Genomic DNA, 14637 nt, shown 5'->3' on the forward strand with positions numbered 1-14637 from the left:
TTCAAGCTCCAGTTCTCCAACAGACACATGCATGGGGAATACAGTTGAAATTAAAGTAGCAGAAGAGGGATAAAGAGCTCAAAACGGAAGGGAGGGAGGTGGCTGTAATAACCCCTATTGAATGCATCTTCCTAATCTTTCCATGCATCTTTTATCTTTCCAGGCATAAACTGCTTCTTAAGCGCTCCTTATGCGCCAGGCATTGTACTGAGCACCGGGGTAGATACAAGAGAAGCAGCGTGGCTCAGCGGAAAGAGCCCGGGTTTGGGAGTCAGAGGTCATGGGTGCGAATCCCGGCGCTGTCACTTGTCAGCTGGGTGACTGTGGGCAAGTCACCACTTCTCTGGGCCTCAGTGACCTCATCTGGAAAATGGGGATTAACTGTGAGCCTCACATGGGACAACCTGATGACCCTGTATCTACCCCAGCGCTTAGAACAGTGCTTAACAAATACCGACATTATGAAACTGGAAACCAGATTCAAATTTTCTGATGAGCAAAAGCTGGGCACGCCTTTGATGAGCTGGGGTGGCTTATGAAGTTGGAAGTCCAAGGGGCACCCCAATAATCAATCAATCGTATCTATTGAGCGTTTTCTACGCGCTTGGGAAAGTACTTCACCTCTCTGGGCCTCAGTCCTCTCTGTAAAATGAGGATGAAGACTGTGAGCCCCATGTGGGACAGGGACTGTGTCCAACTTGATTATCTCATACCTACCCCAGCATTTTAAAAAATTGGTGAGGGGCTAATCTTTCTCGAGGAAAAAGGATTTTACTGGGAGTAAGGAGACGACTCCTCGCCCACAAGGAGTTTGTGGTCAAGAGGGGAAGTTGGACATTGTAATAAATTACAGATTTGTATATAAGTGCTGTGGGTGACTAAGGGGTACAAATTCAAATGCAAGGCTGACACAGAAGGGGAAATGGACTGTCTCTGTTGCTGATTTGTCCATTCCAAGCGCTTAGCACAGTGCTCTGCACATAGTAAGCGCTCAATAAATACTATTGCATGAATGAACAGGGCGCTTAGTCAGAGCAGGCTTCCTATGGCCCTAGAACCCCTCGATGATAATAATAATGATGGCATTTTGTTAAGCGCTTACGACGTGCAAAGCACTGTTCTAAGCGCTGGGGTAGATACAGGGTAATCAGGTTGTCCCACGTGGGGGGCTCCCAGTCTTCATCCCATTTACCAGATGAGGTCACTGAGGCCCAGAGAAGTGACTTGCCCATAGTCACCCAGCTGACAAGGGGCAGAGTCGGGATTCGCACCCACGACCTCTGACTCCCAAGCCCTGGCTCTTTCCACTGAGCCCCGCTGCTTCTCCTATATCTTCCCGGGCGCTCAGTACGATGCCCGGCGCATAAGGAGCGCTTAAAAAAAAAAAAAAAATCACTTCAAAAAAAAAAATTACCTCAGAAGGCGGACCGGAAGGAGCGGCCCGGCATCCGGGGAAGTTCTCTGCCCACAAGAAAGATGGCGCCGCGGCCGGGCAGGTCTTTTGCCCGTAACAAAGATGGCGACGCTTCCGGGCAGGTCTGTTGCCCGTAACAAAGATGGCGCCGGCGCCCACGCGAGGTGGGGCTTGACGTCACCGGAGCGCGCCGGAAGCGTCGTGAGCATCGCGCGCCGGGCGCGCCCCCTTCCTTCTCCCACGTGTTAGTGGCGTTGTTTTCCCGCGGGAGGCGTCCCGGGCAGCATGGCCGACGGCGACCCCCGAGCCCCCGTCCTCTTCAAGACCAAGTGAGGGGCGCTCGCTGACCCCGGGCGGGGGGAGGGGGCAGGGGCACTCCGAGGTCGCGGGTTCGAATCCCGCGCCCGCCTTGGGCCAGCCACTGCCCTTTCAGTCGGATTCATCGAGCGCTTGGTGTGAGCAGAGCACTGGACTAAGCGCTTGGAAGAGCCAGCATCACCCCGACTCGCCCCCTTTGCTCTTCCCCCGTCCCAGCCGCACACCACTTATTTCCACATCTGTCATTTTATTTATTTGTATTGATGTGTGTCTCCCCACTCTAGATTGTAAGCTCACTGTGGGCAGGGAATGTCACTGCTTATTGTTGCATCCTACTCTCCCAAATGCTAAGTACAGTGCTCTGCACACAGTAAGCGCTCAATAAGTACAATTGAATGAATAATGTTGATATTTGTTAAGCGCTTACTGTGTGCAGAGCACTGTTCTAAGCGCTGGGGGAAATACGGGGTCATCAGGTTGTCCCACGCGAGACTCACAGTTAATCCCCATTTTACAGATGAGGTAACTGAGGCACAGAGAAGTGAAGTGACTTGCCCACAGTGACACAGCTGACAAGTGGCAGAGCCGGGATTCGAACCCATGACCTCTGACTCCCAAGCCCGGGCTCTTTCCATAGGGCCACGGTGCTTCTCTTACCGCAGTCCTGTCTCCCCATTAGCCAGTCTACACCTCCCTTAATTAATTTAATTTTGGTATTTGTTAAGTGCTTACTATGTGCCGAGCACCGTTCTAAGCGCTGGGGTGGATACAGGGTAATCAGGTTGTCCCACGTGAGGCTCACGGTTAATCCCCATTTTACAGATGAGGTAACTGAGGCACAGAGAAGTGAAGTGACTTGCCCACAGTCACACAGCTGACAAGTGGCAGAGCCGGGATTCGAACCCATCACCTCTGACTCCTAAGCCCCTGCTGTTTCCATTCAGCCACGCTCCCTTCTCACCTGGCTCCACATTACCATCAGTAGCCCCGTACTGAGCGCTTGGGAGAGTTTGGTAGAATTAGGCACGATCCCTGCCCACGAGGAGCGTATAGTCTAGGCGGGGAGGTGGATGTTAAAATCAGTGAAATTCTCCTCCCTCCTGCTTAGATTGTGAGCCCCAGTGGGACAGGGACTGGGTCCAACCTGATTAGCTTCTATCTACACCGGCGCTTAGTAGAGTGCCAGGCACATAGTAAGCACTTTAAAAGTACCATAAATTACAGTTGGACGTGGCGAATGGACCTGGGAGAGTTTTGTGCCTGTGTGTTTGTGTGGTGTTATCCATTCATACACACACTCCACCGTGTTTGACAATAATAACTGTGATATTTGTAAATACATTGAACCAAGTACTGTGCTAAAGGCTGGGTTAATAGCACTTTATGGAGCACTTATTATGTGCAGAGAACTGGACTAAGTGCTTGGGAGAGTTCAGTACAACAGAGTTAGACATGTTCCCTGCCCATAACGAGCGTACGGTCTATAGGGGAAGACAGATGGTAATGTAAATATTCATGTGGGGTTGAGCACGGAGCAAGTATCAAATGCCCAGAGGTCACAGATCCAATTACTTAGATGACTTGGGGGGAAAAGAGGGCTTAATGCGGGGAAGGCCTCTTGGAGGAGACGCGACCCTAATAATGTTTTGAAGGTGGGGAGAGTGGTCGTCTGGCGGATATGGACGGGGAGGGAGTTTGGGAAAGGGGTTGGCGTCGAGAGGACAGGGATGATAAGAGGTTCAGTTCAGGACATGTTTAGTTTGCGGTGTCAGTGGGACAGCCAGGTGGTTCTGGAGACAGGAGGAACTGCGAGATTGCAGGGCAGGAGAGAGGTCGGGATGTAGATTTGGGCGTCATCCGCGTAGAGATGATAGTTGAAGCCATGGGAGTGAGTGAGTTCTCTAAGGGGGTGAGTGTGGAGGGAGAATAGAAGGGGACCTAGAACTGATCCTGGAGGGACTCCCCCACTGTCAGGGGGCGGGAGGCAGAGGAGGAGCCAGCAAAAGAAACTAAGGAGTGGTCAGATAGGTAGGAGAACCTCCTCTATCTCGCCGCCGACCTCTCGCCCACATCCTGCCTCTGGCCCGGGACGCCCTCCCGCCTCATAATAATGTTGGTATTTGTTAAGCACTTACTATGTGCAGAGCACTGTTCTAAGCACTGGAGTAGAAACAGGGTAATTAGGTTGTCCCACGTGAGGCTCACAATTAATCCCCATTTTACAGATGAGGGTACTGAGGCACAGAGAAGTTAAGTGAGTTGCCCACAGTCACACAGCTGACAAGTGGCAGAGCCGGGATTCGAACCCATGACCTCTGACTCCGAAGCCTACGCTGCTTCCCCGGACGGTTACTCCCCCCGGCTTCAAAGCCTTATTGAAGGGGCATCTCCTCCAAGAGGCCTTCCCTGCCTAAGCCCTCCTTTCTGCTTCCCCCACCCTCTTCTGCGTCCCCCGACTTGCTCCCTTTATTCATCCCCCCACCTCAGCCCCATAGCATTCATGTCCAGATCTGCCATTTATTTCTATTAATGTCTTTCTCCCCCTCTAGACTGTAAGCTCGTTGTGGGCAGGGAACGTGTCGGTTTATTGTTGAAATGTGTTCTGCGCCCAGCAAGCGCTCAGTAAGTACAATCGACTGACTGAAGACAGTATCAGTGAAGCCAAGGATGGATAAAGATTCAAGGAAAAGGGGGTGGTCGACAGTGTCGGAGGCAGATGAGAGCTCTAGGAGGATTAGGATGGAGGAGAGGCCATCAGGTTTGGCGGAGAAGAAGGTCGTTGGTGACCTTAGCGCTGTTTCTGTGGAGCGAAGGGGACGGAAGCCAGATGGGCAGGGCCCGAGGAGAAACAGGAGGAGAGGAACTTGAGATAGATGGTGGGTGTAGGCAACTTGCTCGAGGAGTTGGGAGAGGAAGGATAAGAGGGAGATGGGGCGATAACTGGAGGGAGCCATGGGGTTAAGGGAGTGGATTTTTAGGATGGGGGAGACACGGGCATGTTTGAAAGCAGTGGGGAAGAAGCCGTTGGAAAGTAAACAGTCGAAGTTGGCAGTCAAGGAGGGAAGAAGGGAGGAGGCGAGTGTTTTAAAGGACTGGGTCAGAAGCACAGGTGGAGGGGGGAGATTTAGGGAGGAGGCAAGAGATCTCTTCTTGAGCAATGTAGGCAGAGCCGAAGAGGGCAGAGGAGGAAGAGCCCACGAGAAGCAGCGTGGCCTGGGGGTAGAGCCCGGCCCCGGGAGTCAGAAAGACCTGGCTTAATCCCGGCTCCGCCACTTGTCCGCTGTATGACCTTGGAAAAGTTGCTTCACTTCTCTGGGCCTCTGTTCCCTCATCTGTAAAAGGGGATGAAGACCGTGAGCCCCATGTGGGACGGGGACTGTGTCCAATCTGAATAATTTGTATAACACAGTGCATAGCACAGTGTCTGGCACATACCATGGGGGAAAAGAGGAAGTGGGGGATTGGGGAGTAGCAGGGGATATTTTTGGGGTGATGACACCTAATGGTTTCAATTTTATTGATGAAGTATGTGGCTTGGTCATTAGGGGAAAGAGATGGTGGGGGCGAGGAGCGGGGACGATGGGAAGTTTGAGGGGAAATACAAGGTGACCAGACCCTGTCCCTGACCCACATGGGGGGTCACAGTCTAAAGAATAGGGAGAACAGATTTTTCATCCCCATTTTACAGATGAGGAAACTGAGGCACCAGGCCCACCCCTGACTTGAGCTCCACAGCACTTATGTCCGTATCTGTAATTATTTCTAATAATATCTGCCTCCCCCTCTAGACTGTAAGCTTGTTGTAGGCAGGGAACGTATCTGTTATATTGTCGTATCCTCCTCCCCCAAGCGCTTAGTACAGTGCTCTACATGCCGTAGGGGCTCAATAAATACGATTGACTGACCAGGAGCCTTCCCGTTCTCTTCCCCGCAGCTATGCCGTCTCTCGGAAGATCGAGCCGTTCTTCAAAGGAGGGAAAATCCAGGTAACGTCGGGGCGGGAGGGAGGACCCAGGCTGGGAATCGTGTGACTGGCGTGGGGGCAGTGGGGTCACGCCCACCTCCCACCTCCTCGCCTCCCTCTTCTGCCCCCCAAGGGTGGCTTTCCCAGCCCCTTCCCCGCCTCGTCGCCCCCTTTAGCTTGGGGTCGAAGTGCTGGGGGAGGGCCGACACCGTCTCTGACACCTCTGGGAAGTTGGCGGGGTGGGGGGTGGCGTCTGTCCCGCCTCGGGGGTCGAGTCAGGGATCCGCAGTTTCTCGGCCCCAGAGGCTTGGGGGTGAGCCCTCCGGTCTTCCTGTGGAGAAGCAAGGTGGTCTAGTGGGTAGAGCCCTGGCCCGGCAGTCAGAAGGACCTAGGTTCAAGTCCCAGCTCTGCCGCTTGTCTGCTGGGTGATCTTGGGCGAGTCGCTTCACTCTTCTGGCCCTCGGTTCCCTCATTTGGAAAATGGAGATTGAGAGTGTGAGGTCCGTGTGGGGAAGGGACTGCGTCCAACCTGATTAACCTGTATCTTCCCCAGTGCTTAGAACAGTGCATGGCACAGAGTGAGCACTTAACGAGTACCATCATTATTATCATTCCCCGCTCCTCCCCCTGCCCCACCGTCCACCCCTCACCCCCCTCTCCAGATCAGCAGCGACGGGCAACACATGTTCTGCGTCTGTGGCAGCAAGCTGAACGTTCTGGATGTGGCCACGGGGGCCCTGGAGCAGAGGCTGGAACAGGTGAGGGGTGGGAGAGGAGCCGGGCCGGCCCGGGGGGCTGGGGGGTCACCTGTCACCCTTGTGCGGTTCGCTCCGTCCGGAGGGATGCCTCTTCTGGCCTCAGCAACCAGCGGTCTCAACTGCCCGTCTGTTATCTGAGCTCATTGTGGGCAGGGATTGTCACTCTTTATTGTTGCATTGTACTTTCCTAAGCGCTTAGTGCAGCGCTCGGCACACTGGAAGCGCTTAATAAATACGATCAAATGAATGTGTGAATACTGAGCACTTGGGAGAGTCCAATAGAGTAAATTGACGTGATCCCTGCCCTTGAGGAGTTTTCAGTCTCATCTGTCATGTATTGATTTCTACTGATGTCTGTCTCCCCCTCTAGACTGTAAGCTTGCAGTGGGCGGGAAATGTCGGGTATCTTGTTACGTGGTACTCTCCCAAGTGCTCAGTACAGTGCCCTGCACGCTGGAAGTGCTCAATAAATGCCATTGATCAGTCGGTCAGCGGTTCTTACTGAGCACTTCCTGGGAATAGAGCACTGTACTGAGAGGTTGGGAGCACCCAGTGGGAACAGAGGGCGTGGTTCTCCTTGGGGGTTTCCCTGTCTGCCCCTTGCAGGGGGGAGGCGGACGGCCCCCTGCTCCCCCGGCCCTACCCGCTCCTCCCCGGGCTTCGCCCCTCACCGCATGGCTCTTGGCTGCAGGAGGACCAGGAGGACATCACGGCGTTCGTCCTCAGCCCCGATGATGAGGTGGGTGTGGGCCCGTCCCGGAGGTGGGGGTGTGGACGAGATGACCCTAGGGATCCCGGGCGGGGGGTGGGGGACCCCCCTGAGGCCGAAGCCCGGGTCTTCCCGCAGGTGCTGGTGACCGGGAGCCGGGCGCTGCTGCTGACCCAGTGGGCGTGGCGCCAGGCCCAACGCACCCGCACGTGGCGAGCCGTGCACTCCGCCCCCGTGGCCTCCATGGCCTTCGACCCCACGGCCACGCTGCTCGCCACAGGTACCCGCCGCCGCGGGGGCCGGGCTGGGGGACGGCGCCGGGCCTCGCGGGGTCTGGCGGGGCGGCCCCCATGCCCGGGCTGACCTCCCCCGCGACCCCTCCCAGGAGGCTGCGACGGCTCTGTCAAGCTGTGGGACGTGGTGAGGCAGCACGGGACGCACAACCTCTGCGGCTCCCCGGGTGTCGTGCAGTAAGTGGGCCTGCGGGGAGGCGGCCGGGTGGCCGGGGTGACTGGCGGCCCGGCGGCCCCTGGGCTGACCGCCGGCCCACGCATCCGCCCCCAGCCTGGTCGCCTTCCACCCGGACATCTCGCGGCTGCAGCTCTTCTCCTCGGCCATGGACTACAAGATCCGCCTGTGGGACCTGCGCTCGGCCGCCTGCGTGGCCGTCCTGGAGGGCCACTACAGCGCCGTCACCTCGTTGGCCTTCGGTCCCGACGGGGACACGATGATCAGGTCGGCCGGGGACCGGGATTGGGAGGACCGGGGTGGGGCCCGGGGTCGTCAGGGACGGAGACCTGACTCGGGCCACCCGTCCCCCAGCTCTGGGCGCGACAAGATCTGCACCGTGTGGGACCTGAAGACGAGGCAGACCAAGCGGACCATCCCGGTGTTTGAGGTGGGCCTGGGGCGGAGGGGAGGAAAGGGCAGGGGCGGGACAGAGGGGGCCCCAAGGGACTGACCATCCCGGGCGGGGCGGTCTCTCACCTCACAGAGCGTGGAGACGGCGGTGTTGCTGCCGGAAGGGCCCGACTTCTCGGCGCTGGGCGTGAAGAGTGGGGGGCTCCACTTCCTGACCGCCGGCAGCCGCGGTGAGTGTGCAACAGAGACGGGACCCCCGGGCCGGGGGCCTCGCCACGGCAGGGCCGGGCGCCTATTTCGGCCCCGATCTGGACCGGGCCTCCACCCAGTGGGTGACCCCCGGCCCCTCGTTCTTCCACAGGACTGTTGTGTGTGTGGGCGGCGGCATCGGGAGCGTGCGTGCATCGCCAGGAGCAGCCCCATCCCTCGGGCCCGGGGCTCCCCGCCGACGACCGCAGAGGAGAAGCGGAGGCCGGCCGCAGCCTGACTCACTGTGTCCTGGTGCCGGCCGCCGGCCTGGTGGCCACCGTCACCGCCGAGCACAACATCCTGCTCTACGACGCCCTGACCCTGCGGCTGCGGAAGCAGGTAGCGGGCAGGTGGTGGGCGGGCGGGCTGGGGGGCCGCCACCCAGGGCCCCTTCGGGGGCAGCGGCCTGAGGCCCCGGGCCCCCGTCCTTCAGTTCGCAGGGCACAACGATGAGGTGCTGGACGTGCGCTTCCTGGGACCGGACGACTCGCACATCGTCGTGGCCACCAACAGCCCCCAGCTCAAGGTGTTCGAGCTGGCCACCTCCTCCTGCCAGATCCTCTACGGCCACACCGGTGAGGGGCTGCCGACGACCCCCTCTCCCCCTTCCCCGCCCCCACGGCTCTCCCCTTCCTCTGCCCCAGGCAGCCCGGATGGAGATAGTAAGAATGATGATAATGGTATTTGTTAGGTGCTTACTATGTGTCAAACACTGTTCTGAGCGCTGGGGTAGATACAAGCTAAGCAGGTTGGACCCAGCCCCTGTCCCACATGGGGCCCACAGTCTTAATCCCCATTTTACAGATTCATTCGTTCGTTCATTCAGTCGTATTTATTGAGGCCTTCCCGTGTGCAGAGCACTGTACAGATGAAGGAACTGAGGCCCAGAGAAGTTGTGACATGCCCAAGGTCACCCAGAAGATGTGTGGCATAGCCGGGGTTAGAACCAGGTCCCTGTCCCCCTTGGGGCTCTTAGTTTCAATCCCCATTTTATAGATGAGGTAACTGAGGCACAGAGAGTGAAGTGACTAGCCCAAGGTCACACAGCAAACATGTAGTGGATCCGGAATTAGAAGCCATGGCCTCTAACGCCTAGGCCTGGGCTTTAGCCACCAGGCCACGCTGCGCCTCTCCTCGCTTGGTGGGGGAAGTCCTTCCCGATGTCTAGCCGCAGTCCCTCCAGCAGCAGGGATGGCTGGGGGTCAGGGGGGTGGTGTGAGGATTGGCGGTGGGGGTCGGGGGGACCTTGGTGCTCAGCGGGGCCCCTGCTCCTCTCACCCTCCTCCATCGTCCCCCCTGCAGACACGGTCCTGGCCCTGGACGTCTTTCGGAAGGGACGACTCTTCGCCAGCTGTGGCAAGGTCAAGGGGGATGGTGTGGCCCCCCGGGGCCACTGGTGGGTGGAGGTGGCTAGTGGTCTGGGAGAGAGAGCGAGAGAATCCTCAGTGGGAGGGAGGGTTGGGGGGCAGGGCCAGTGGGTCCCAGGGTTGGGGAGGGGGTCCCTCTGTGCCCACTGGCGGTCCCAGCTGGCCAGGGAATGTGTCTGTTCATTGTTCTGTTCTACGCTCCGAAGCGGTTAGTACAGTGCTGTGCACACGGTAAGCGCCCGGTAAACTCGATGGACTGAATTAACGGTCCGTTGCAGGACCACAGTGTGCGGCTGTGGAAGTTGGGCAAGGCTGGAGCGGTCAGCTGCGTGGGGGTTGGCACCGGACACACCCACAGCGTGGGCACCGTCAGCTGCTCCAGGTATCCGTGGGGGCAGAGGGGCAGCCGGGGCCGTGGGGGCGGGGCAGGGTGGGTGGTTCCGGAGCCTGAGCCGGGATGCTTTTTCTCATCGTCCACCCACCCGGTGACCGGCGCCCAGGATGCAGGAGAACTTCGTGGTGACCGGCAGCCAGGACTGTACCGTGAAGCTGTGGCCCCTTGCCAAGATCTCCGGCTCGGGGCCCGGCCTACTCCCCCTGCAGGCCCAGGCCACCCAGAGGGTCCACGACAAGGTCGATCCAGAGGGCCGGGGTGGGTGGTCCGGGCGGCCTCTGACCGTGGGGCTGGGTGGGGAGGGTGCTGACCCCGCGACCCATCCCCTCCAGGACATCAACAGCGTGGCCGTGTCCCCAAACAACAAGCTGCTGGCCACGGGGTCCCAGGACCACCTGGCCAAGCTTTGGACGCTGCCGGACCTCACCCTGCTGGGGGTGCTGTCCGGACACCGGCGCGGCATCTGGTGCGTCCAGTTCTCCCCCATGGACCAGGTGCTGGCCACCGCCTCGGCCGACAGCTGCATCAAGCTCTGGGCGCTGCAGGACCTGGCCTGCCTGAAGGTGAGGGCAGGGGCCGGGATGGTGGGGGGCGGCCGCCGGCCTCAGGTCCCGTGACGGGGGTCTGTACCCCCTCCCCCTGCCGCCCCACAGACATTCGAGGGCCACGACGCGTCTGTGCTGAAGGTGACGTTCGTGAGCCGAGGGACCCAGCTGCTCTCCAGGTGCGGGTGCGGCCGGGGGCAGGGGGGGCGGGAGGCAGGAGCGGGAAGCAAGAACCCCCATCTTCTCCTCTTCCTCAGTGGCTCGGATGGGCTGCTGAAGCTCTGGACCATCAAGACCAACGAGTGCGTGCAGACCCTGGACGCCCACGAGGACAAGGTGTGGGGGCTGCACTGCAATCGGCAGGACAACCAGGCCCTCAGTGGGGCCGGCGACGCTTGCGTCGTGCTCTGGGAGGTACGTGGCCGGGCCGGGCGGCGGGCGGACTCTCACCTGGCACAGGGGCTGGGCCAGCCGTCCGCCTCTTGCCCCGGGAGGTACGTGGTGGGCGGTTGGGTGGGCGGACTCTTAACTGGCAGCGGGGTCAGGCCAGACCAGGCACAGGGGGTGTCGGTTTTCTCTGAGCCCACCAACCCCGCTGGGCGGACCAGTGGCTGGATGGTGGCGGGGGCTGACCCGTGGTGGGGACCGCGGGTGTCTTTCTCCAGGACGTGACGGAAACGGAGCTGGCGGAGAAACAGGCGAAGCAGGAGGAAGAGATTTTGAAGTAAGTGAGGGGTGGGCCACCTCCCTGCCTTCCTTCTACCCTTCTCCATCCCCTTCTGCCCCCATCTGACCCAGGGCCCTCGGCCCTTTCCCCCTCGCCGTCCCCTTCTCGCTGGACTCGTCCGGGCCACCCTCCGTCCATCCTGTCCCCCCTCTTCCCGGCCGACCCTGGGCCACTTCCCATCCACCTTGACCCCCTTCTACCTTGTCTCCCCTCCCCATATGCTGAACCTGGGCCTCCCCCATCCACCCTGTCCCTCCCTGACCCCCGGCTGACCTCGGGCCACCCCCTCCTCGCCGGTCCATTGCAGGCAGCAAGAGCTGTCCAACCTGCTCCACGAGAAACGGTACCTGCAGGCCCTGGGCCTGGCCATCTCCCTGGACCGACCCCACACCGTGCTGACTGTGGTGACCGGTGAGTGAGGGGACCGCTCCGCCGCCCACAGCTAGTTTCCTCCCCGGCCTCCCGCCCGGGTACCGCACATCTTGGGGCCGGGGATGCCCGTAGAAGGGTGGGGACTGGGGAGCGGGGCCTCCGAACTCAGCCCGTCCCCCGTGCCCACAGCCATCCTGCGGGAAGCCGACGGCCCGAAGAAGCTGGAGGAGAACATCATGCGGCTGCGGCAGGACCAGAAAGGTCTGGGTGTGGCCTGGGTCGGGGGGAGATGGGCAGGGGGTGGGCCGGGCTCCAGCCTCACCCCCGCCCCCTCCATCCAGAGTCCGTGCTGAGCTTCGCCGTCACCTGGAACACCAACTCCCGGAACTGCCACGTGGCCCAGGCCGTGCTCGGGGTCCTCCTGCGGCACGAATCCCCCGACCAGCTGCTGCAGTACCAGGGCATCCGGCCCGCCGTCGAGGCCTTCCTCCCCTACACAGGTGTGTACCCGTCCCCCGCCTCGGGCACAGTGGGAGGGCTCGGCCTGCAGGGGCAGGGGGGCGCCGAGCATTGAGAGTGGGGGAGGGACACCTGGACTAGGGTCAGGGGGAATGTGTGGCGAAGGGGGCTGGGGGCAATGCCCGGTGCCATCCCCTCCATGAGCCTGACCGATCCCTCCCCCTCTCCAGACCGGCACTTTCAGCGCCTGGGCCGCCTCCTCCAGGCCGCTATGTTTGTGGATTTCATGTGGCAGAACATGCGATTGGCATCCGGGCCCACCATAACCGAAAAGCCCCTCTGACCCCCCTGTCCTGTGGCACCTGTGGACTCGCCCTTCTCTGCCAACCAGCCTCTCCGACCCCCCCATCTTGTGGCGCCCGTGGACTCCCCCCTCCCCACCACATTTGTAACAGAACGAACTGGATAAAAAGGGGTTTATTTATGAAATGAGGGTGACAGCTCCCCTGCCCAGCCCCCCTTTCTTAGAGCCTAGGACCACCCCTCCTCTGCCTGCTCAGGGCCCCGGCCCAGTTTATGAAGGGAACCCTCCGTCCACCTGTCACATGCCGAACGGCCTGGGCTCCTGGGGCGGGCAGAGGGCCCTCGTGCTGGTAGGCGTGGGCCAGGCAGAGCTCGTCGGGGTGTGGGCGAGCTGCCTTTGCCCAACTCTACCAGCTGGCCAAGCTTCGCCAACTCGGAGCCCGGGCTGAGGCCTGGGGGTGCAGCCGCTGCCCCCATCGGGCCCCCTGCAGCGGGGGCCAACCTGTTCCTGAGTGCCAGGCTGGGCTCGGGAAGAGGAGGGCCCCCCTTGCCATCCGGCCCTACCTGTGGCTCCCGGTGGCTCTCGGCCACCCCCAGCCGCCCCTTAGGAACTGGAGCTAGGACTGGGGGTGGGCGGGTGGTCCTGGGGGTGGTGGCCAGCTTGGGCCCAGCGCCCGGCATCTGGTCACCGCACCGTTGCGTTATCTCAGAGCGCGTGGGTCGGGCCGGCAGGGCCGGGACCGCGGAGAGGCTCTCCGTCCGGCCCGGCCCACCCGCAGAGCCCCAGGACCGGGTGGGCAGCTCCGTGGGATGGTCCTCCGGAGAGTGGGGGCCCAGGGTGACCGGTGGCTGGGCACTGGGACCCTGAAGCAAGAGGCCCAGCAGGGCCTGCAGTGGTCCAGGCGGCGGCGGGTGGTAGGCCCGGAGGCCGGCGGAGGGCAGGAAGCCACTGCGGCCCTGGAACCTGACCCGGGGAGAGAGCCACGGGATGGGGTGGGTTCCCTTTCTCTAGGCCCTGCACCCCCAGCCCCGCTCTGCCCCTGCTCTCTGGGCCCGACGGGGCCGGGGGTGGGTCAGGACTGACCTGCAGAGCCACCAGCCGTTGTCAGACGTCTCCAATGCGTCCAACACCACCCCGGCCGGCACGGATAGTTCGTCCCCACGCTGGGCCTCGTGCGCTGCACTGGTGTAGGCACACTGCGGGCCTGCCGGGGGGTGGTGGGTGGAGGACAAAGCCGGCCGGCTGGGCTGTGCCAGCGGGGGCCGGGTTGGGGGTGGATTGGTGAAGTTACACCAGTGGGGACCGCGTGGGGAAGGGGCCCTGCTAGGTGGGAATGCTAAAAGGGGGGAGGGATGTGCCATTGGGGTGACGAGGGAGGGAGTGGGGGATGGAAGGCAGAGGGTCATACCGGGGAGCGCTGGGTGGGGAGCAGCCCTCTCCGGAAAGGGCCGAGCCATCTCTAGGTAGGGGGCGGGGAACCAGGCAATCTGTTCTTCCTCATTCTCCACCAGCCACCAGCCTGCAGGTCAGGGTCAGGGTGGCACTCGGCATGGCCCGGGGGCAATCCCAGGACCCTCTGCTTGAGCCCCCACCTCCACGCCCACATTAAACTCAGTGTGGGCAGGGAGTGTCCCCGTTTATACTCTTATATCCGTACTCTCCCAAGCGCTTACTTCAGTGTTCTGCACACCGTAAGTGCTCAGTAAAGTTGATTGAATGAATGAATGGTACCTATTAAGCGCTTACTTTGTGCCAAGCAGTGAGATAGATACAAGTTAGGTTGGACACAGTTCCTGTCCCATGAGGGTTGCCCCAGGCAGGGATCATCACTTTATTGCTGAACTGTACTTTCCCAAATATTCAGTATAGTGCTCTGCACCCGGAAAGTGCTCAATATGGGGCTCACTCTCAATCCCCTTTTTTTACAGATGAAGTAACTGAGGCCCAGAGAAATTAATACTACTAATAATAATGTTGGTATTTGTTAAGCGTTTACTATGTGCACAGCACTGTTCTAAGTGCTGGGGTAGATACAGGGTAATCAGGTTGTCCCACGTGAGGCTCACAGTCTTAATCCCTATTTTACAGATGAGGTCACTGAGGCACAGAAAAGTGACTTGCCTACAGTCACACAGCTGACAAGTGGCAGATCTGGGATTCGAACCCATGACCTCTGACTCCCAAGCCTGGGCTTTT

The 14637-nt window shown here is 60.3% G+C and overlaps 1 protein-coding gene across 1 annotated transcript; it reads left to right on the forward strand.

The window, feature by feature from the left end:
* The first annotated feature begins 1636 nt into the window (after nucleotides 1-1636).
* Nucleotides 1637-12642, forward strand: TBL3 (transducin beta like 3). Its single transcript, XM_029048618.2, has 22 exons — nucleotides 1637-1743; nucleotides 5667-5718; nucleotides 6359-6454; nucleotides 7146-7193; nucleotides 7302-7443; nucleotides 7549-7633; nucleotides 7728-7898; nucleotides 7986-8061; nucleotides 8158-8254; nucleotides 8386-8612; nucleotides 8707-8848; nucleotides 9576-9634; nucleotides 9919-10022; nucleotides 10141-10273; nucleotides 10367-10597; nucleotides 10688-10758; nucleotides 10837-10993; nucleotides 11245-11303; nucleotides 11614-11717; nucleotides 11868-11939; nucleotides 12020-12178; nucleotides 12368-12642. The coding sequence occupies exons 1-22, from the start codon at nucleotides 1700-1702 to the stop codon at nucleotides 12478-12480; spliced, it is 2442 nt and encodes an 813-aa protein (XP_028904451.1). The 5' UTR covers nucleotides 1637-1699; the 3' UTR covers nucleotides 12481-12642.
* The last annotated feature ends 1995 nt before the right edge of the window (nucleotides 12643-14637 follow it).

This window comes from Ornithorhynchus anatinus, chromosome 21, assembly GCF_004115215.2.
Source record: "Ornithorhynchus anatinus isolate Pmale09 chromosome 21, mOrnAna1.pri.v4, whole genome shotgun sequence".
Lineage (NCBI taxonomy): Eukaryota > Metazoa > Chordata > Mammalia > Monotremata > Ornithorhynchidae > Ornithorhynchus > Ornithorhynchus anatinus.

Coding starts and splice junctions, on each gene's coding strand:
- TBL3 (XM_029048618.2), top strand. CDS start 1,700: ATGGCCGACGGCGACCCCCGAGCCCCCGTCCTCTTCAAGACCAA. Junction 5,719..6,358: donor TCAAAGGAGGGAAAATCCAG/GTAACGTCGGGG, acceptor CCCCCTCTCCAG/ATCAGCAGCGACGGGCAACA. Junction 9,635..9,918: donor TCTTCGCCAGCTGTGGCAAG/GTCAAGGGGGAT, acceptor GGTCCGTTGCAG/GACCACAGTGTGCGGCTGTG.